Genomic DNA, 23178 nt, shown 5'->3' with positions numbered 1-23178 from the left:
CAGTAGAGGACAGAACTTAAAGACATCATTTAAGAATTATTAGTCTTGAGATAGATAGGTGGCATAGTAGATAGAGCAACATCCCTGGAATCAGGAGGATCTGTGTTAAAATCCAGACAGCTAATCAGAACACTGATACACCTAAATCTCTTCCACTGAAGAGGACCATTGATCATGGCTTTTTTTTTTTTAGTTGGTTGCTCAATAGCTTATTTATCTAGGCATAATATTATGGAAAGCCAGAAAAAACAATCACTAGTGGAGGCCCAACCTTTCCAGCCCCAAGGGATCATTATGAACTCCTGAACCAAAAAGAAGCCTCAGCTTTGGAAACTCCCTGTTATGACTGACCCACAGCGTGGGCATTTTTAGTTCTGTCAATAGCCTTGAAGAAAAGGACAGACCCAGAAGCATTCTGCAATGGTGGAAAATTCAGGCATGTTGACAATGCTAATTCTATCCCTGACAGTGGGATGAATATCTCGAGTCTGGATTTTCCCCAGGTTAGATATCTGAGATTTCCTCATAAAGAGGCAATGTTGACCTAATGATGTGCTATGTTTACAATATACAGATGATCCCACTGTCTCAACCATTACAGCTCTTGCTTCATAGAGTGGATCACTGATTCTAGAAGTGACAAGAATTATATGATCAAAGATGACCACCACCATTTTACATAGGAGGAAAATGAAGTAATAAGTAGGGAGAGCAACAAGTGTGTAGTTGGATATACAGTAAATGACATTGAATCCAAGTCAGAAGCTATCATCCCCGACTTAGAGGGTTCGTCAGAGGTCAAAAAACAAAAACAAAAAGACCTCCCTTCCTTCTTTCCTTCTTCCCTTCCTTCTTTTTTTCTTCCCTTCCTTTTTTCCTTCCTTTCTTCCTCCTTCCCTCCTTCCTCCCTTCCTCTCTTCCTCCCTCCCTTCCTCCCTCCCTCCCTTCCTCTCTTCCTCCCTCCCTTTCTTCCTTCCTTCCTTCCTTCCTTCCTCCCTTCCTTCTTTCTTCCTTCCCTTCTTTCCATCCTCCCTCCCTTCCTTTCTTCCTCCCTCCCTCCCTTCCTTCATTCATTCCATCCTTCCTTCCTCCCCTTCCTTCTTTCCTTTCAATCTTCCTTTTTTTTCTTTCTGCTTTTCCTTGAATAGTAGGTTCATAATAAATCATATTTGGCTTACTAACTGATTGACTCTTACCTGGTCCTACTTTATCACCTAACTGCAAGACAGTTGGTCTAGGCTAGCCTTCTGCTGAAGATTAAAACTAAATATTTCCCTCTCCCTTCCCACCAGCAGTTTAGTGACATAGTAATTAGAGGAGTGAATCTGAAACCAGAAAGATTAGAGTTCAAATTCTCCCTTAGTCTCTTCCTAGATTTGTGATTCTAGGCAAATCACTTAATCTCCAACAGCTTCAGTTTCCTCATCTGTAAAACGGGGTTTTATTTCCCAGGTTAGTTGTGAGGATAATATTTATAAAACACTTTTCAGAGTTAAAATATATTATTATACTATGTGTAAGGTGTATTACTATACTATATAGAAATAGTCTAATCAGTATGGCAGAAACTAGGCATTGACCCACACCTAACACTGTATACCAAAATAAGGCCGAAATTGGTTCATGATCTAGACATAAAGAATGACAATATAAACAAATTAGAAGAACATGGGATAGCTTTAAAAATATTTCCCAAATCTTCCTAAACCTTTCAAATCCTGTCTCTGACATATATGGATTGTGTGTCCCCAGGAAAGAAAGAGACAACCTTTTAATGCCCCCAAACAATTCCTTAAACTATAAATTATGGAATAGTCACTAATGTTTAAAAAAAAAAAAAAAAAAAAAAAAAGGTCCTTACACAGATGAAATCACAAATCAAACTCAGAGAAGCTACTTGGAACAGGCTGCAGGGAAACTAAGGGAAGGGAAAGGAAACCAGTAAAAGGGAAAGTCAGAAATGAGAAGAGGAGAAGATGTTGGGCATAAGGAGGGAGGGCAATGACTGGACTTAGGCAGCAAAGTCATACCTTAAGCAACCACTTTTTGTCTAGTACGTTACTGGTTTACTTCTACTTACATACCTTTCTCAAGGTGAGGTCTAGTGAGCCAAAGACTTCATTCCAATGAGAGATTGGTCCCTTTTGTTTTTCCTCAAGTTTCAGGGCATGTATTTCAGATTTCAGTTCTTTTAATCGATATTCAAAATTTTTACTCTTTTCCAAATAATCTAACCTGAAAAACATAGAAGGAAGGGCAAGTGACCCAGAGGTCATACTCACTGATCACCTACCAGATCTATTATCTGCTTGCTCCTGAGCAACTAAGCAGTTGTCTTAACCTTCTAATGAATGAGGCTGAGATTACATTTTTAATGATATTGTTAACAATTTAGAGCTTGTGCTCAATTGTAAATGATGATTTCTGGCTATGGCATTTGGATTCAGATTAATGAATCACACCCAAGTGTATGGATTGTTTTTGTTTGTGTTAATGTTTGTTTTGGGTGAGTTTGTCATAGACAAAATCTCCTTCCTTTCTCTGCCAAATGCCTCCTCCCTTTTCCTAATCCCAGTTCTCTGGTTTCTTCTCTCATAACTAATCTGAAAGTGCCCTCTCTGAAACTACCAGTGGTCTCTGGATTAACTGCCAAATCTAAGGACTTTTTCTCAATCCTCAGACTTCCTACCCTCTCTGCACCACTGGATCCTGCCGATCACCTTCTATTCCAGGATTTGCCGTCCTCCACAGGCTGTTATAACTTTGCCGTCTCCTGGTTCTCCTCTCCCTGTGCCGCTTGTTGTTCTCTCTTTCCCTGACTGATTCATCATCCATAGCCACCCATTAACTGTGAGTGTACCCAAAGGTTGTCCTGAGATCTTTTTCTTTTCCCTCTACACTCATTCAGTGACCACATTAATTCCCAATTATCACCTCTATAGAAATGATTCCCATTTTCTCTGGCTGTCCCTCATGCCAGGAGCATTCTCCCTCCTCTGTTAACTACTGACCTCTCTGGCTTCTTTTATATCTTATTAAAAACCTTGTCTTCTACAAGAAGCTTCCCCTCGTCCCTCAATTCCAGTGCCTTCTGCCTCTTAATTATTCCTATTTATGGAGAAGGCAAGAGCAGCCTTCCATCAGAGTAGAATGGTGGCAGCACAACCAATCCAGGGTCAGAGAAGTTTCCCTCACCTAGAATATTTCTGCATGCTTTCTATGCTATAGCTTTATTACCCACCCAAGCTAGCTGATAAGTTGGTCTGTGAATGTCTCATTTCAAGTTCAAAACCAGAAGCATTAGACCAGACCCAGACTATGGCAAACATCTCCCCATGAGACCCACCCATTTGTCAACCCTACCTATTTCTACTGAGGACACTAACATCCTTGCAGCCTCCCAGGTTCACAATCTTAGAATCATCTTCAATTCCTCACTCTCTCATCCCACTCACTCCACATCTCCAATATGTTACAGTCTCGCATCTCTAGCTTCTCAAAATTTCATCCCTACCTTTCTCTCCACTCACACATTCACCACTTTTGATTAATCCCTCATCACTCTGGCCTAGACCATCACCACAGACAACCTCCTTGGGTTCCCTGCTTCAAGTCTCTCCCTACTAAAATCCATCCTCCACAAGCCCCCAAAGAGATTGTCCTAAACCACCAGTCTGACCATGTCACTCTTTCTAGTGGGTCCCTATCTAGTGGGTCCTGAATCAAATAAAAATTCCTCTGATTGACATTTAGATCTCTTATAATCTCTTCACACACATGCTCACCTTCCTACCCATCCAGTCAACTTCAAGCTTAATCACTTTCCTTACATACCAAAACCCAGTGGCACTGGCAGATTTGCTGTTCTGTGCCCAAGGTGCTTTGATTGCCACTTTAGTACCATTGCTCAGGCTGTCCCAGATGTCCAGGATGCTCTCCCTCCTCATCTACCCATGAAGAGATTCCTCCCGCCCAGCACCTAGGAAACACCATTTCCCAATATTGCTGATTAGATACTTTTAGATATCTGATTACTAATTTACTAATACTTATTAAATACTTTTAGAATTAGATACCCTGCTGAGTATCAGCATGACACAGTGGCCAGCGTGTTGGGCTTGAAGGCCTCCAACACTTAATAGTTCAAGACGAATCACTTCAATCTCAGTTCTTCATCTGTGAAATACAAGGGTTAGACTACCCGGCCCAGGGTTCTCTGAACTCTAAATCTATGATCCTTTGTATATACATGCCTTCTCCACTAGAGTAGATGCCCCTTAAAAACAATGACTTTTTCCCTTTTTGTCTCTGGATCCCCAGCACTTAACCCAGAGCCTGGCACTTAGCCACATAATATATGCTTGGTGACTAACTGACCAAGATTTTTTTCAGTGGCATCTTGCCAATGTGAATTCCACTTTCTTCTTTTTTTTTCTCCAAGTCTTTGCTTCACTCGAGTGAAGAAGCTGTTCTCAAGAGCCCTGACTATGTCAGAAGAGATAAGAAGAGAAGTCCTCCACTGTCATTACTCTGGTCACAAAAATTTGTGAGGTCTACATCTCTTAGAATCATTTCCATTCCTCCTTGGACAGCACCTCAGCTGCCCACTAGGGCAGCTAATTTATGCAATGGATAGAGCAGAAGGCCTAGAGTCGAGAGGACTTGAGTTCACTTCCTAGCTGTATGACCGTGGGCAAGCCACTGCACTCTAATTTGCCTCAGTTTCCTCATCTGTCAAATGAGCTGGAGAAGTATCCAGTATCTTTTCCCAGAAAACCCAAAGTGGAGTTACAGAGAGTCGGACACAACTGAAAGGACTTAACAAAGATTTACCATAATTTAATGAGCTCCCTATAGAAGGAGTCAGGATTCCATTGCCTTGTGGAAAGGCTCTCCTTTTTAGATTTTATCAGACTCTTCTAGAATAAAGCAAACCAGATTCCAGGTTCTAGTTCCATAACCAGAATTTTTTTTATTCAAATACATATGCCAACTGACACTGACGTCTGAATTCTCTCTCATGCTAAGGAATGAAAGTTAACTATCAGAAACTTGTTGTACAGAGGAATGGTTTCAGAGCTTCCAATCTCTCCACTACACTTTCTTACCCAAACACAAAAAGAAACATTAACAAACAGACTGTTCAATCATAGAACCAAGACATACAAATCTAGAGATTGAACACAAGGACCAAACAGGTAGACCTTGGGGACTGTGAATTCATTCTGTCAAGACTAACAAAGCTCTTTCAGGTAGCATTTCATTTTACATAAACATATGTGTTTTATATTTATATATATATATGTATATATGTATGTATGTATGTATATAATGTATTATTGTGGCTTGTACGTACACATATCTATATGTATTTGCTAAAGCTGATGTTCAGAGGCAGTACCTACCTTTCCCTTTCTATTTCCAAGGATAGTCTCTTCAGGTCAATATCCTTTAAATCAAATCTCGTACATCCTTTTTCAATTCCAAGATCTCCACTCCCAATAGGGGAATGTTGAGGGTATCTGTGTATGTGCTGTAAAAGAAGAAAAAGAACTCCATTTTTCAGCCATCAGAGGAGTTTGATGTAATTAAAACACATCAGCTGCTTTAAAAACTCAGAAAGAGCTTAAATAAGGCACAGAGAGAGCTTGTGATTTTCCTAAGATCCCAGAATGAATCATTGGCAGAACTGGGAACTGAGTCTATAGTCTCAAACTGGGGCCCAATCCACCAGCCAGCCTTCTCTTCCTTCAAGAAATAAGTATATGGAGAGTGTATGTTGAAGTTTCCCAGGGAGAATAAAGAGCTCCTTAAGGACAAAAAAATGGCATCTTTTGCTTTGTTTGTCTAGAGTGCTGGGTACGATGTGCACAGAGTCTGTCTCTAATGTTAGCTAAATGAATGAAATGACACATCATTAAGATCATCCCACACCTATTAGTTCTCAGGACCAAGCAAATTTGAGAAATGGCTAATTGCCTGGGAGTAGGACGCCTTCCCCAAACCCTCTGAATCCCAGTGCCTCCCTTCTTTTAATGATTTCCCACTTCTCCTATGTCTAGCTTGCTTTGTGTGTTGTTGTGTTGTCCCCACACAACACTGTGAGGTCCTTGAGGGAGAGCTGGCTTTTGCCTCCTCTTGTATCTCAACACATAGAGAACAATCAATGACTGATCGATTGAGGCTTTCTTTCTCATTTGGGTTATGGCATCGCCTCATGTTTTGAGCTCTCACACCATGCTGCTGCCCACCGTCTCAATGAGTGCCCACGAGCCCACTCACAGGATGAGAGGGGCGGATGACGTCCAGGAGCCGCTGCTTGGCCCGGCGCTCAGCTTCCCTGGCCTCGCTCAGGTCCTGCTTCAGGTATTCCGTTTCCTTGGTTCTGTCAGACAAAACATCCCTCAGGTGAAGCTGGGCCCTTCATCCAGGCTTACCACCTAAGAGCTACATACCCTTCCATCCCATAAGGGCTCATGCCAGGAGGGCAGGAGGCCCAGGCACATGCAAGAAGGTTCTATTCAAACTTAAGAGAACTGCCTCCAAACAAAGCTAATGCAGCACGGACTTCCCAAGGCTTCTCTCTCTCATCCTCACTTGGCTCTGCAGTCTCTTTAAAAATTCTCCCACGCCAGAAGCTGGAAAATGAATGGATGCCCATCAATTGGAGAATGGTTGAGTAAATTGTGGTATATGAATGTTATGGAATATTATTGTTCTGTAAGAAATGACCAGCAGGACTACAGAGAGGATTGGCGAGACTTACATGAACTGATGCTGAGCGAAATGAGCAGAACCAGGAAATCATTATATACCTCAACAACGATACTGTATGAGGATGTATTCTGATGGAAGTGGATTTCTTCAACAAAGACAAGATCCAACTGAGTTTCAATTGATCAAGGATGGACAGAAGCAGCTACACCCAAAGAAAGAACACTAGGAAATGAATGTAAACTGCTTGCATTTTTGTTCTTCTTCCCAGGTTATTTATACCTTCTAAATCCAATTCTCCTTGAGCAACAAGAAAACTGTTCGGTTCTGCACACATATATTATATCCAAGATCCACTGCAATCTATTTAACATGTATAGGACTGCTTGCCATCTTTGGAGAGAGGGCGGAGGGAGGGAGGGGAAAAATCGGAACAGAAGTGAGTGCAAGGGATAATGTTGTAAAAAACTACCCTGGCATAGGTTCTGTCAATAAAAAGTTATTTAAAAAAATAAAATAAAATAAATAAATAAATAAAAATTCTCCCACGCTTATGCAGTCACCAGGGCCCTGCTCACCTAGCAGACCCATCTTGTCTCTTCTCATCAGTTGTGGGCCACTGAAGCTTTCTGAAAATGCCAATATTTTAATGAACTCACTGACTTTAAAATCTGATCAAACTATATTAAAACTCTAGAATATACTAGCTATGTCAGTCAGTTAATAAAAATCACAGAACTTTATAGAGTGACAAGGAACTTCAAAGGTCATAAACACCCACAAAAAAACCTTGACAATACTGAGAAACTGAGGCCCCACGATGTGAAGGGCAAGTGACATAGACAAAAGTGAGAAAGCCTGGATTTGGTCCAGATCTTCTAACCTCAAATCTACGGTGCTTTCTGGGACATCCCACTGAATGGCTGCTGTCCCGGCTCCTTAGACTGTGACCAAAATCATGGTTTTATTCTCTACCCGGGGCATCATTAGACACCCAAAAAGTCCCATTTGTTTGTTCAACCAAAAGATCTACCTCTAAGGCTATCCAGCCAGCCTTTCGATAATGCCATTGACCACAAGGGGGACTCTTCACCCCCTTGCTGCACACCCATGTCCAGTTGGCCCAAGAGAACACTAACATCCAGGCTCTCAGTTTACAAACCTCTCTTCTGGATCAATCAAGCATCTTATCCACTTAATTAAATGCTTGATCAGGGCCCTGGTAAATCCATCAACCAAAATCTGGAGGCCATAAAACCCACTGGATGAGGTGAGACAGGAGGAAAAGCTACACTCACACTGGAAGTGGCAGAATGGAGATCCAGCGAAGAACCCAGATATTCAAGCGGCAGACCAGACCCTAGCCAAGCAGCTGAGAGGAAATCACTGGGCGGGCCCTGAAGAGCTCTGTCTCTGCCCAGCCTGACCAGAGGAAGGCAGGCTAGCCGCCCTCCCATCCCAGAGGCCTCCCCAAAATGGCATCTCATGGAAAGGTCAGATAAATTAAACATTCTGGGGAAAGGCAGCACAACTCCCAAGGGCCCCAGGCCTCACAGACAACTGTGCCATACACAAGGGCATCTTCTGAGGGCCTCAAAAGTCAGACAGAAAGGACTTCCAGAAAAAGGATTGACAGGAGCCGAGCTTTTTAGCTCCTTGGTCCCAGGTGTTCTAGATACAGCCCACTTTCACCTGGACTCTACATTTCCTTGTGGGACACCAGGCCTTTGTTTGGGGAAATATTTTGTACAAACTCCTCTTCCAATCTGCCTTTAGTCAATACCTATTTCTAAAAGATGATTAAGTCTAGCTGGCTAATTTATATCAATGGACAATCCACGATGGTAGGACACCAATGGGGGCTCATGAGCTACAGCACTAGAAAACCATAGCCCTGGCCCACCACCCTGCCAAGCGTTCAGGATGGTCCCCAGGACCCTCAGAAGTGGCCACGCTCTGCCAACCTGACCCACTGGAGCTTGAGGGAGCTGGGAAGACAAGTCCTAGAGTGTGCACTATGGAGTTTTTATTACAAAACTTTTTGCAAATACTAACTTGGTCAACTTTCTAAGACCAAGATCAGTTGGAACAGGCCCTTCTGGCAAATATAGTGAATAGGGGCCAGCCAAAAAGCCCTAGAGAAGGCGATTCTTGTGCCCCTATACTTAACCTCCTGCTGCTCCTGGTGTGGCCTAGGCGAAAGTACTCTGGATGTAGAATTAGAGAACGCAGAATGCAGATTCTCCCCCCCAATTTGTTGGTGTCTCTGAGACTTCCCAGGCCCCAGTGTCTTCCTCTGCCTAATGGACTTAGTGAGATTCCCCCAGTGACTTAGTGAGACCTCAGTGACTCAGTGAGACCCCCGCCCAGTGACTTAGTGAGACCTCCCAGTGACTTAGTGAGACCTCCCAGTGACTCAGTGAGACCCTCCTCAGTGACTTAATGAGACTTCCCAGTGACTCGGTGAGACCTATTAGCCAGGGCTGCTGTGACAATGAAATAAGTGCATGGGTAGGATGTGCTTGGAAGCGCTCAGCCACAATAAAAATGTCAGCAACTGGTGCCTGGTGACTGGCGCAGGGGTGGAGATGCCCGAGGTCAGCGCCCCCTCACCTCAGGTCTGACTCCTTGACCAGCTTGGCCGCCAGCAGTTCTGCTTCCCTCACTTTCTGCTCCATCAGCCGCTTCTCTTCCTTGGTTTTCAGGGCGGTGACCTCCAGCCGCTGGCGCTCCTGCTCGGCCTCGGCAGCATTCTGGGCCAGCAGCTTGGCTTCCTCCTCAGCGATCTGTGCCTTCTCTGCCAGCAGCTCTGCGGTCTCTTTGGAGTGGAGCTGGGGGAGTGGGCACTGGGCTTAGCTCTGGGAGGGCCACAAGGACAGGTCAGGGCCCTCAGGGTTGGATTTAGTTTTTTCAGGGGAAGGAATGGCCTGGGGACCTGGGGGCATCCCGGGCACACTCACCAAAGCCTCACTGGCTTGTCGGGCCTCGGCTTCCAGCTGAAACAGCCGCCTTTCCAGCTCCTCTTTGGCTCTCTCGGCCTCTTCCCTGAGCTGCTTCTCCCTGGCCAGCCTCTGATGCTCCATCTGGAAAACAAATGAAGGCAGATGTGCCGTCTGCAGGGTCCATGTCTGCCCCCACCCCCACACACACCTTTATTCCTGGGATGGAACTAGACTGAAGGGAAAAAAAAGTCGAATTAGTCTCAACTATGGGTTTTGTAAGCTAAGCCTATAGCAGCTGCCCACCATGATGCCATGTGTGTGCCCACAATTAGGACCCAGATGGGCAGGTGAGAGTAGACTGGATGGGAAAAGAACCCACTTCCCTTGGAGAGCTGCGAGGTTGGGGAGCATTAGAGGGGTTGCACCAGCCTCGCAGTCGCACCGCCCCCCACATTCTCAGGCCATTTCTTCTGGCCAGAGGCCACCGTACATTTTATTGAGCTATGACAGGTGAGAAGGCAAGCATCCGGGCTAACTGCAGGTTAGCTGTGTTTCTAAGCATGGGAGAGTTAACACTTCAGGGATAATCTCCTGAAAAGACACATCCCATCTCTTCCAACCTCCAGAGGAGGAGCCCATGGGGAAGGAGCCATCAGAGGTGAAACCCACCCTTCTAACCATGAACAATGAATGAACCCACTTTCTTCCGAGCTTTCTCTTCCTTGGCTTGAGCTTTCATCTGCTGAATCTCGATGGAGTCCACTCTTCTCCTCTTCATGAACAGGTCATGATTTCCAATGCACAGCTGTAGGATCTACCAAGACAAGAGTTTCCTCCAATTGGAGGTTTCCCTCCATCAGCAGCCTAAGGGAGCCTCTGCCTCTCCAAGTCATTCTCCACACCACAGCCATGCTGGGCCTTCACAAGCTTTTGGCCTCTGCTTCTGGAGTCTGCCCTTCGGCACCTTCTAAACCAGCCACAGGAGTCTACTTGCTGGGTCCCAACCCTATTTCATCTCTCATTTCTGTGACTATCTCATGTCCCCATGTACTCCCTCCTTACTTCTGCCTTGTGTAATGGGACTCAAGAGGACCGCAAACCTAGAACTGAAAGAGACCCCAGACCTCCCTCAGAGGCCCCCCTAGTCTGAAGCTGGTGTCCCTCAAGGCTGAGCTCAGGGGCAGCTCCTTCACTCTTGTCACCACCTCCTCCTCTTACAAATGCTTCCCCACTGCTGGAAATAAATCTCTGTTCTCTCTTTACTTCTCACTCATTGACATCCTTTTCCCCCAACAGACAGCTCCCTGAGGGCTTGAATTATATCACTTTTGTCTCTGAATGCCCTGCCAGGCCCAGAGCAGGCACTTCAATATTTTCTGAAAGAATGTTCTGAATAGGAAATGGTGATTTTTCCTATGGATTTCAGAACATTCTTTCAGAAAGTATTGAGGTATTGAACCACCATTTCCCATTATCCCATAATCTGACAACATCCTTTGATGTCTGTGTCTCTGTCTGCTTCTGTCCTTGTCTGTCTCTATCTCTGTCTCTGTCTCTCTTGCTCCTTTTCTTTCTGTCACTTTGTCTCTCTCTGCCTCTCTGTCCTCTTCCCCCCTCCCCTTTCCCTCTCCCTCTCCCCATCTGTCTCTGTCTCTCTCCCTCTCCCCATCTCTCTCTCTCTCTCTCTCTCTCTCTCTCTCTCTCTCTCTCTCTCTCTCTCATCTTTCTTAGAGAAACATCATCCCATCCAGCCTAGGCTGGGAGGTCACAACAACATCTGTTAGATTTTTTCTTTTTTGACCAGGTAAATGAGGTCATACCCAACCTTAGTGCTGCCCATTCAAATTGAGACCTGGTAAAGACCTTAGTTTAAAAGTCCAAGCTCTCCCGCTGCATCCGGGGCCATCCTCAGTCACCCTGACCGCTAGCTGACCACTGGGCTTGGATGGCTCTGGAGGGGACAGGAGGTCGGAGACCTCCCTCACTCTGCCCCCCTCACATGTTGTAGCCTCATCTCCCTTGTGTCTGGGTCCTCTTGGAGAACAAAGACAAACACAAGAGCAGCCGATCAGCATGGAAGCTTCTTCCTGCCCCATAGGGGCCTGGGCCTGCTCATCCCTCCAGAGGAGGGCAGGCACCTGGGGCTCCTCCTGGAAGCTCTGCATGCCCCCCACTCAGTGGCATCCCCTCAGCTCTAGCCCAACTGTGGCTCAGAACCCTCTGGGCTCAGCCTCTCTAGCAGCAATGACCACAGGCCCTCAGTGGCCCAACGTGCTGGGGCAAACCCGAACGTTGCTAAGCTGATCTTGCAGTTTGGGAAGAGGCTGGTTTAAAGATAATGCCCCACTACCCCACGGCTCCTGAGGGTCTCCAGTGCTTTCCAAACTCCATGTCACAAACAATTATTATTTATCTTCTCATGGGAAGAGAAACTGGTGAAATCAGTGAAGAGCGGAAGAATTCAGAAGGAAGCGCTTAGTCCTGCCTTGCTGACGGGCTGTGTTGAAGCAGTGATTTTGTTTTTTCCTTGTCCCCATTTACACCTTCCATGACTTTTCCTCATCTATTGCTTCGGAGAGTGTTCCTGAGTAACAGATCTCCCAACTTCACCCCCATTGCTTGCTTTGGTTCCTTTGTCCCTTTTTAAAATAGGGTAACCGACAGAAGATTTTAATAGCGTAAAGGCTTACCAACTTATTCACCTTCAGCTGCGATGAAAAGAACTTGAAAACTTCTGCCTTTTTGTCAAGTGGCTTAATCGTTAACTGGTGGAGAGAGGAAAACATGTCATTAAGAAGCTGAGGAGATCCCGGGAAGCTCAGAGCTCTGGGTGGCACACTCCCCAAGCAGCTAGACTCCAACAGAGGGGCATAGGAACCCTGTGGCCCTAGGACATCTACCAGCTACCGAGAGAAAGACCTAGGCGAGCCTATGGTGCCAGAAGGTGCCTGCATGAACAGCCCCTTGTGGGGAGCCACACCAAGCTCCCACTTATTAGCATCATCTGCTTTTAGCCACACCAGCAGCCACAAAGAACTGAGCACAAGCAGAAAAAACACAGAGATTAAAGCATTTTCTGCTCCAAGAAGTTCATCCACTCATACCCCCCAATTCTGGGGGTGAGAAGGCTACTACAGTGTGTGGGATTGGGAACTGCAGTTTCATATTTGGTTTTACAGGCTTCAGGGGGTTGTCAAGAATTCAGATTAAAGGAGAGACAGTGGGGAGATTCAGAAATAGCAAGCTGACCCAAGGTCCCACCATAAGGGACTTTCCTAGGAGATCTATGTAATGGTGTGCTGGTGAATGTTTAACAACCAGCTTGGGGGGGGGGGTGCATGGGACATATTTTCTCCATCACTTCAAGTTCAGATAATCAACAAAATAATCAACAAGCCCTGGCTCTCCTGAGCCTGTTGGAGCAGGCTCCAGTCCACCTTTGGTTCTATGGAACTTGAATCACAGCTTTGAAAAGGTTTTCCCTAGGGCCATTCCCTCCTACCACCCTCTCCTGCCCTGCAATATTTGAGCTTAAAGAACATGCTCTATTTCCTTTGTTCACCGCAGTTAGCACCCTTGGCTCCCGACCCCTTGTTCTGACTCATGAAGCCAAGTGGATCTTTGTAAAGTGGCCTCCTATTACCAAATCTCCATTCAAGCCTTCCGATGGGAAACATGTCAAACAAAGGCTTACAACTTGTCCCAGCTGGCACCACAAGCCAAGTGTGATCATCAGTCTTCTCTCAGGGCCAGTGCAGTAAAACCCTGTGTCTTTCCTTGGGTGATTTCCCCCTTCTCTCTCTCTCTCTCTCTCTCTCTCTCTCTCTCTCTCTCTCTCTCTCTCTCTCTCTCTCTCTCTTTCACCCTTTTAAATAAAAATGAGTAATTTCAGTGTTCTTAGCCCAAACAAGATGCACTTTATTTAAAAGACTCACCCAGCCACACTCTCCAAGCATAAAGAGTCCGATCACCCCCACATACCTCCTTCTCGCTGTAGGAAATGTTTCTGATAGCGCTCCATTCAAAAGATTTGTTTGGAGAGAACCGGTTATTGATGCTATAGACATGGATCCCTTTAGCATCCACACCAAGCAAGAGATCTGTGTGGTTTTTATTTTGCTGCAAAAGAACCAAATGCAAAGCAAAGGGTTTAAAAAGACACTCTGCTCAAGTAAAGAAATCAAATATTACATACAGTAACTTCTAATTACTTCCAATTTACCATTTGTCTACAAATGGATCTTTATTTCTCATTAGAACATAGTTCTTTGAAAGCACCTATGATCTCACACCTATGGGATTGACTAATGTAACAGAAAAGGACAATGACAAATGCTAGAGGGGAAATGGAAAAATAGGGACACTGATACATTGTTGGTGGATCTGTGGACTGGTCCAATAACTCTGAAGAACAATTTGGAATTTTTATAGCCAGTGGGCTATAAAACTGTACCTAACTTTTGACCCAGCAATACCTGTGCCCCAAAGAGATCAAAGAAAACTGAAAAGCATCTATTTTAACAAAAAATATTTATAGCAACTTTTTGTGGTTAAAAAAAAAATTGGAAATTGAAGGGATACTCATGAATTGGGGAATGGCTTAGTAAGTCATGGTATGTGATTGTGACGGAGTTCCCTTATGCTATAAGAAATGACGAGCAAAACGGTTTCAGAAAAACCTGGGAAGGCTTACAGGAATTGATAAAAAGTGAGAAGAACATTGTACACAGTACAGCAAAATTGTTAAGTATATCACGTGTGAAAGACTTAGCTTCTCTGAACAAGACAATGACCCAAGACAGTTCCAAAGGACCCATGATGAAAAATGCTATTGACCTCCGAGAGATGAAGCATGTTGTTTTTCTTTATTTTTTCCCACTGCTAATGAAGAAATATGTTTTGCATGATTTCATGGGTATAATCAGGTGTGTTATCTCTTGCTTTCTCAATAAAGGAGGGAGTGGAAGGAGGAAGAGAATTTGGAACTGAAAATAAAACATCTAGACCATGGGTAAGTCACTTAATCCCAATCGCAGTAAGAAAAAAAATAGAATAGAAAATAAACATTTAAAATTTAAAAAAAAAAAGAATATAAAGTCCTTAGAGGAGTTGGGTTTTTTGGTTATAATTAAGGTTCTCTCTCAATCCATCTTTGTCTCTCTGTCTCTGTCTCTCCCTCTGTCTCTCAGCCTCTCTCTGCTTTTTTTTCATACCTCCAGGCATTAGCACTATGCCTAATACTTAATAGGTGCCTAATAACTGATTGTGGACCTGTTGACACTGAGATTCACTCTATGCTCATCTCCCTACCTCTACCTGTTAGATGTGAACTGCTTGAGAGCAGGTTCTGTTTTTGTCTTTATCTCCTCAGAGCTTAACCCAGTGCCTGGTGCACTATTGTTGCTCTTGTTCAGTTGTTCTCAGTGTGTGTCTGGCTCTTCATGAGGTTTCCAGAAATACTGGACTGATTTGCCTTTTCCTTCTCCAACACGTTTTACAGATAAAGAAACTGAGGCAGACATGGTGAAGTGACTTGCCCAGGATCACACAGTTGTGTCTGAGGACACATTTGAATTCACAAAGATGAGTCTTCCTGACTTCAAGCCCAATGCTCTGTCCACTCAATCACTTAACTTTCTACCAGGCATACATCAGGTGCTAAATAAATGCTTGCTGACCCAGGTATTCCTATAGAAGAAGATGAGATTTCTAAAACTCTGAAAGTGCCCCCGATCTTTGGATTTTTCTATCTGAAGCCATAAGAACAAGACAGCTTGCATACTAGCACCCTGAAGCAATACCTGCCCTAGACTAAAACTGGGTAGGAAGTGAGCCAGCCGGGTGGTATACTGGAGCTGCCCTGACATGTCAGACATAACTGTAGGGGCAGATGCCAAGGAAAACGCTGGCTTCACAGCCAGAGAATCAGGAGCCAAAATGTTACTGATCCTTGAGATCAAAAGACTAAACAACTTCAAAGCACGGTCTGTCAGACAAAGAGGAATATAGTGCAGGTTCGGGTTGACTGAAACATTTCTGGGTTAATAACATATCCTTACATTCAAGGTTAATGTTCCCTTAATAAACACCACCTAATGTTCCCATCTCTCCCTGGGACACTGGAGCTGTGTAGAATAAGCCTGAATGCCAGTGTGAGCAGAAGCCATTCCCTCAGTGGTGGTGTCTCCTCTGGAAGGCTCCACCCAAGGTCACCACACCATCATATCCTAGGAAAAGAAGTCCCACACAGAGGAAGAAGAATGCTGAATAAGTAGTCACAAGACCTGGATTCAAGCCCAATTCCTCAATTTGTTAGTTCTGTGGGGTCTTGGAAAAGCCTTTTGAACGTTCTGAAAATCTACATCTTCTTCCTTAAATGATCATAATCCTATCTGTCCAGCCACCCTACCTCAGTGTGCTTAGTAAATTAATTATGTCTGAAAGAATTCTGAAAAATAAAATGTGCTATATAAACACAAGGTGGTAGTGGTGAAAGTAGTGATAGTAGTGGTGATGGTAATAATAGTAGTAATAAAAATGGTAGGAGCAGTGATAGTAGTAGTAGTAGTAGTAACTAGTAGTAGTAGTAGTAGTAATAGTAGTAGTAATAGTAGTAGTAGTAGTAGTAGTAATAGTGGTGGTGGTAGTAATAGTAGTAGTAGTGGTAGTAGTAGTAGTAGTAGTGGTAGTAGTAGTAGTAGTAGTAGTGGTGGTGGTGGTGGTAGTAATAGTAGTGGTGGTAGTAGTAGTAGTAGTAGTGGTGGTGGTGGTGGTTGTGGTAGTGGTGGTAGTAATAATAGTCCTTAGCTTCATTCAAGGATTTTGAGCCTTGAATCAGCTCCTTTAAAGGATCTTTCAATTCCCTTCCATTCAACAAGCATTTATTAACCACCTACTATATATGCCAGCCACAAGGCTAGACTCTGGGAATATTAAGAAAAAAAATCTAAAAAGTCCCCTGACTTCAAGGAGTTTACATTTTACTAAGAGGAATGATGTGTGCACAACTATAAGAAAATACAAATTATACACAAAATGACAAAATAAATTCAGAGGAACATTAACAACTACTCTGTTAGAAGCTTTTCTTTAAGTGGAATCTCTTAAAGAGAAAAAAGTGAGTGAAAGACTAGCAAGAGAGAGAGTAGGTGGTCAAATGGAGTGTCCAACACATATCCCAAACCAGATTAAAAGATAATTGGGAAATATTTAAGAAAAGAAATAAAAATTGAATTAAATATAAATAATATTGCATTTTAAAACTTAAGTCCATCTGCAGCCAGCATTGGTCCAGATTCACGGCCCCATCTCTATTTGCATTTAAAGAGAACATGAGCGAAGCAAGTTTGTAGGGAGTGTCCAGTGCCTGAAAGAGAGTCCTTCAGAGTCCATACAGGAAAGACAGCGCTTTCATGACAAAAAGAAAGCACTAAGGAGACCTTCGAGCTTCTTGAACAGGTCAAGGCCTGTGGTGGAGGATGGACAAGAGAGGGAAGATAACCAATTAACAGGCTGTTGTGATAAATCCGCTTAAGAGAGGATACCAGTCTGAATTAGGATGGCAGTCAAAAGAGGGGAGAAGAGAAGAGATATGGAGCTCGAATCAACAAGATTTGAGAAATGATGGGAACTAGGAATGAGAAATGAATAAAGGATGATTCCTAAGTTAGAAACCCTTAGCCCTGAAAGAATGGTGGAACCTTCAACAGGGAACTTGGGAAGAGGAGTGGATTAAAGGAGAGTCATTAAATCCTGTTTTGGATATGTTGAGTGAAATGTCTGTGGGACCCCCTGTTGGCAAGAAACAGCAGACAATTAATGAGGTGGAACTAGAGATCAGGAGAGGGATGAGACCTGGGTATGTAGATTTTGAAGAGAGACCCATGGGGGCTGATGAGATAAATGAAAGCAAATATGGAGAGAGGAAAGCAGATCCGACAGAGTGCTAGAGCATAGAAAGATCGGTCATGCAGGGAGGAAAACCAAGAGAGAGCAGTGCCATGAACACTCAAGAAACAGAAGGAGGTAGTCCGAAGCATTAAAGAATCCTACATTTACCCTGACCCTATCTCCCTTTATCTGGGTGCCTACTGTTTAATTCTAGTACAATGTAAACTCCTTGAAGGCAGGCACTGTGTTAATGTTTGACTTTGGAACCCAGTGCCCAAAACAATGGTTGACACATAGTAAGTAGGTAATGAGTGCTCGTGGAATTGAACTAAACTAAATTATAATAAAGTGGTTTCAGACTATTCAGCAACTTCATGATAGTAACTCTATTTGCACAATCCAAATCAAACCCAATTAAGATTAGAAAAGATCACCAGCTGGGGTGGACCGTGTAACAATAATAACAACAATAGCTAGCATCTGCAAAGTGTTTTTTATTTTTTGCAAATTGTCCTCTCAACTACCCCAGAAGATAGGTTTTTTTCCCCATTTTACAGATGAAGAAACTGAGATAGAGAATGGGGAAGTGATTTGCTTGGGGTCCCACAGCTAGAAACTTTCTAAGACTGAGATCTGAGCTCAGGTCTTCCAGATAACATGTGTATCCCTCCATCCAGTCTGCCACATTGCTTCTTCAAAAAGAAAGAAGCTATATATCAAAAGAGAAAGAACACTCCAAGGCAATCCCAACAGCCTTTGGACAGAAAATGTCAGATTTATCCAGAAAAAGAACTATGGAGATTGAATGTAAATCAAGACATGCTATGTTCACTTCTTTTTTCCGGGGGGTTTTTCTCTCCCATGGTTTTTCCCTTTTGTTCTGATTTTTCTTTGCCAACATGATTCATAAAACAATGTGTATTAAAAATAAAGTTTTTTTTTTAAAGAGAGAGAAGGGACACACAAAAATGTGTGAAGAAGTTGCCTCTGAGCCATACCAGAATTTACAAAGTGTAATTGGTAACAACCAGAGAAATTCTATGGACCTTGTAAGTGATGGGATCACCAAGAACTGGGGTGCAGACCAGTTTAAGAAGAGAAATGTGGCTCCTACTTAGTGGGGAGATGGGGATCACTTAATGCGGACGTTGGGAAGCAGCAACCCTTTGGTAATCTTCCTCCATGTGCACAAAATGAAAACTTGCATCCTGTGGATTCTCTCTGGCCTTACTCTCCAACTAACGGTGATGACCAAAAGCCCTCCAGGCCTTCATCAGTCTCCAGACCAAGTGGGTGCTGGGAAAAAAGGCTCATCACCTGGCAGGCAGCTTTCCCATAATGAGCCTCTCTGCATTTCATTAGGCAGGACCTCAGATGACAGACATAATTAGCTAATCACTGGACTCCTCCTTCCCAACTCAGCCGAACCTGCTGGAGCTTGCAGACCTACAGCACAGGACCACCTTGAAGCTGGGTTAAGGAGAAGGACTTTCAGAGAGAATTTTTTTTAACATTAATTGAAATTTTAACTGAAATAAGACTATTCCTTCAAAGGAATCCCACCACTACTCCTGAGGCTCTACCTTTATTCATATAGCTCAGGTTACAACAGTGACAGGTATCATATGCCCTTAGACTATTAATAAAGTCTCAGATAAGACCTTTACATGGTTTTCCATGACTACAAGTCTCTTCTTCAGCTACTTTTTCCCCCCCGGATTCAGGATTAGAAAGTATAATATAGGCCAGATCTTTATAGCTTTTATAAAAAAATTACTCTAGTTGCTTTATTCAGGATGAGACCTTCTGGAATCCCAAGGCCCTAAACTTGGTTAATCTAACATGTGCTCAGGTCCTTGACATTTTCCAGCTTGGAAAGGGGTCTGTAAATGAAAAGAGACAGTAATCTGGAAACCACCTCCAAATGTGATTCACTGGTAATCCCAAAATAACCCTGGGAAAAAAACAGCTTTTAGGAAATGACTGGAAACTGAAGATTACGGCCTGACCCATTTAAGAGCAAACTTTACTTACTTCAGTGGGGAAGTAATTGACACCATATATCGCCAAATCTTGGGCAATTTAATGGCCTGACCCATTTAAGAGCAAACTTTACTTACCTCAATGGGGAAGTAATTGACACCATACATGGCCAAATCTTGGGCAATTTTCAGATAGTTCATCTCAGCTTCATCCCTGGAGAATAAACACAAAGTTCAGGGAAAACCTAAGATAGAAAAATATTACTTCTATCACCTTATTTTTTAAATATTTATGAAGGTATCACCTTTTATATTAATATTCAATTTAATCATATTTTTAATTCAGTTGGTTTCTACTTAGGGTGCTGCTTAAAAAATAAACATAACTTGTTATCTCTTTTATTTGTTATAATTAGAGATAAAGGGAATTGCTAAAGACCAGCAAGGTCTAGTGGAAGGAGCTCTAAAGCCTTGGAGACAGGGAAGCTGGCTCCAAATCCTGTCTCTGCTACTTTCTACTTCTGTGTGATCCCAAGCAGGTCACGGGCCTCTGGATGTGATTCAGTTTTCTCATCTGTAAAACAAAGGAGTTGGACTCTATGACCCTGAGGTCTCTTCCTGTTCAAAAGCTACAACACTTTATCAATGTAATATTTACAAAGCTTCTTCTTTGGGTCATTGGTGCAATGGGAGGAGCATCAGGCTTAGACTCTGCAAAACCTGGGGTCACATCCACCTTCACTTCTAGCTGTGGGGACCACTGACAAGTCACTTAACCTTATGGTGCCTCAGTTTCCTCATCTGTAAAAAGAGGGGGATGGACTAAATATCTTCCAATATCCCTTCTATCTCTAGATCTATGATCCTATGAATCTGGAAGGGAGGGAGGGAAAGAAAGAGTAGTTAGCACAGGTATTGTTATCCCCATTTCAGTTACCAAGTCAGATTTGGGAACATAAATTATATCCTTAAAGTCAGGGAGCTAATAAGCGCCAAGCTAAGCATCCCAATCCTGTCTCGCCTCACTTCAGATCCAGCCTACTTTTCCCAACACCAGCCAGGCAGCCTCCCACATCTCTGCCAGAAGAGAGACTGGAAAAATATTTTTTCTATAATATTTAATGAATAACTCTAGAGAGATGGCACAATGAATTCCTGCTTTGTATAAATGCCCAAGGAGGCTGAATTCCCTAAGTAGCAAAAGGCCCCTCTTCTAAAGTAAGGATTCACAAGGATAACTTTACACTGAGGCTCTTTGTTGTTCCATTTCAGAAATCACAGAATAGAAAGATCAATAATATTAATATAATTTGCTATCTGATGGTTTCACGTATATGTGTTTGTTTTCTGAACTAGACCCATAAAGGACAGGGAAAATACATTTCTTTTGTTTTCCCAATTTCTAGCACAGTCCTGGGCACAGAGCAAGCATACAACAAAGACTGGTTGAACAAGTAGATGGATGGATGGATGGATGGATAAACAGAAGAATTAGTAAGAATGAATGTTGACAATAATTTCTGATGGATTTGTTTTTCCAGTGGTAAGCAGGGAGAATTCCCTACCTCCAGGAGAAAAAGCCACCTCCTCCAAACCATTGCAACTTTCTCTCCCTGATTCTTTTCCAACACCCAGAAAACTGCAGGTTCTGACTGAATCCTCCCATGAGATTCCTCACAGTGGTAAGAAATTGAGCAGACACCCCGGCACAGGAGGGGCCACTCTCCTGGAGGTGTGTGCACATGGGCTGGCCCTCCTCCCAAAGTTCCTCCAGCCACACTTTACCCAGGTTTATTCAGGAGAGAGTGCCCTGTCAGCTTCACTGGGAAAACTTTTACTTCCCAACCCCCTCACCTACCTTTTCTCTCATAATAGAGATCTGGAATCCATATCCCTTAAATTTACCTATAAATACTCTCTTTTTCAGGCCCTTCCCAAGAACCAAGAGGTAACATGATATGGTAGCTACAAAGCTAGACTCAGAATCAGGAAAATTCTGCCATTTACACGCTGGGTAATAAGCTGGTCAAATTCCTTTATCTTCTGCCCCTCAGTTTTCTCATCCCTAAAATTAGGATAATAACACTTGAACTACCTACTTACGGCTCAAGTGAGCTCATGTAATGCACCTATAGAACCTAAAATGTTATGCAGATTATGATCTGATTATATCCTAATTTCTAAAATCATGAGTAGGGAGTTCTTATCCTTTTTTCTTTGGTGCTGGGGCACAGAAGGCATCACACCAGAGAATGGAAGAGGCTAAAATGCCCCATGCTGAGTGCAATGGTACACCTGGCCAGGGGATGAGTCAGGAAGGTTGTCAGTTACGGGAAGGTGAGCCCTGGGGGCCATGGTAACCATGAGTCACCTCAAATCATTCAGATCCTCCATAAGAAGGTACAAGTCAAAAAGAATTCTGTCTCTGTCCTTCTCTGCCCAGCCAAGAAACTCTTGTCTTTTATGAGTGTTCTCAACACAAAATCCCCAGCTGTGATGACCTGAGATCTGGCAGGGGCTGAGTATGTCCCACGCCTGAGCAGAGAGCTCCAGAATCTGGATCAAAGTGAAGAGCCTCAGGCTCCTCTGATTCCTCCCAACACTCTAGTGTTTAACAAGGAACTTTACTTTCCTCTCTCTAAATCTTAAAAAGGCCCGTAGTTCTGACCTCAAAGATTGTTGAAAGACCAAAAAAGAAGGCACAAACAAACCACTCTGTGCTGTACATTGTCACCTATTACTAAAAATAAAATGCAATAAATAATAACAATAATAATAGCTAACATCATATATACAAATCACTATATTTATATACTATATATATATATATATATATATATATATATATAATCTCAGGAAGGAGGAGTCCTCTGAGGACTCAAATACTCTGATGACAGTATTTTATTGCGGATCCAGGATAAAGACATTTTAAAAACCACAGTCCAGGCAATCGATCCAGAAATAGAGTCCATAGAGCCTGATACATTGTAGGTGCTTTAATTAATGTTAATTATCTTGACGACTTCAGGAGCTTCAAGTAGTTCAGCCTCATGCCCATGGTCTTCTAAAATGTGTCATGTTTCCCTACCTGGCAATACCCCTGTGTTCTGCATACCAGGCCGTTATCTTTTCTTCCCACATGTGGACTGTCATCTGATACTGCTTAAGGACCTGCCAAGAAAAAGAAGAGCTGAGATTTCTGGGAGAGAAAAGCTTCCTCCTGTGCTAACTAAAGATGGACCTATTATTATCTTCTTCAGCATCATTCCCGAGGTCTCAAAACAAGGTAATGGAAGCACTAGAACCAAGATCTCTTAACTCCCAGGTCAATATTTTTAATACTAAACCAAGAATGGCAAAGATTTGGAAATTGAGGGGATGTCTATCCACTAGGAAATGACTGAATAAGTTGTGGTAAATTAATGTAATGGAATACTGTTGTTCTATAAGAAATGATGAACAGGTGAATTTCAGAAAAAACCTGGAGAGACTTACATGATCTGATGCTGAGCAATGTGAACAGAACCAGGAGAATATTGTACATAATTACAGCAAAATTATGTGATGATCAACTATGATAGACTTAGCTCTTTTCATCAATACAGTGATCTAAGACAATTCCAATGGACTTGGGATGGAAAATGTCCACA

At 43.1% G+C, this 23178-nt stretch overlaps 1 protein-coding gene across 2 annotated transcripts in view; it reads right to left on the bottom strand.

Moving 5' to 3' along the window:
- Positions 1 to 23178, bottom strand: part of LOC100917518 (merlin-like) — a 49580-nt gene that overhangs the window by 5001 nt on the left and 21401 nt on the right. For both annotated transcript variants that reach the window (XM_023503669.2, XM_031967898.1), the window contains 10 exons: positions 22617 to 22699; positions 19667 to 19742; positions 13638 to 13775; positions 12347 to 12421; positions 10357 to 10470; positions 9675 to 9797; positions 9328 to 9545; positions 6283 to 6385; positions 5406 to 5533; positions 2085 to 2235 (listed from right to left, as the gene is read on the bottom strand). In XM_023503669.2, the coding sequence (XP_023359437.1) occupies positions 2085 to 2235; positions 5406 to 5533; positions 6283 to 6385; positions 9328 to 9545; positions 9675 to 9797; positions 10357 to 10470; positions 12347 to 12421; positions 13638 to 13775; positions 19667 to 19742; positions 22617 to 22699 (1209 nt within the window). The remainder of the gene's footprint in view (positions 1 to 2084; positions 2236 to 5405; positions 5534 to 6282; positions 6386 to 9327; positions 9546 to 9674; positions 9798 to 10356; positions 10471 to 12346; positions 12422 to 13637; positions 13776 to 19666; positions 19743 to 22616; positions 22700 to 23178) is intronic.

Source organism: Sarcophilus harrisii, chromosome 4 (genome assembly GCF_902635505.1).
Source record: "Sarcophilus harrisii chromosome 4, mSarHar1.11, whole genome shotgun sequence".
NCBI lineage: Eukaryota > Metazoa > Chordata > Mammalia > Dasyuromorphia > Dasyuridae > Sarcophilus > Sarcophilus harrisii.
This window is presented reverse-complemented; position numbering and strand designations above follow the sequence as displayed.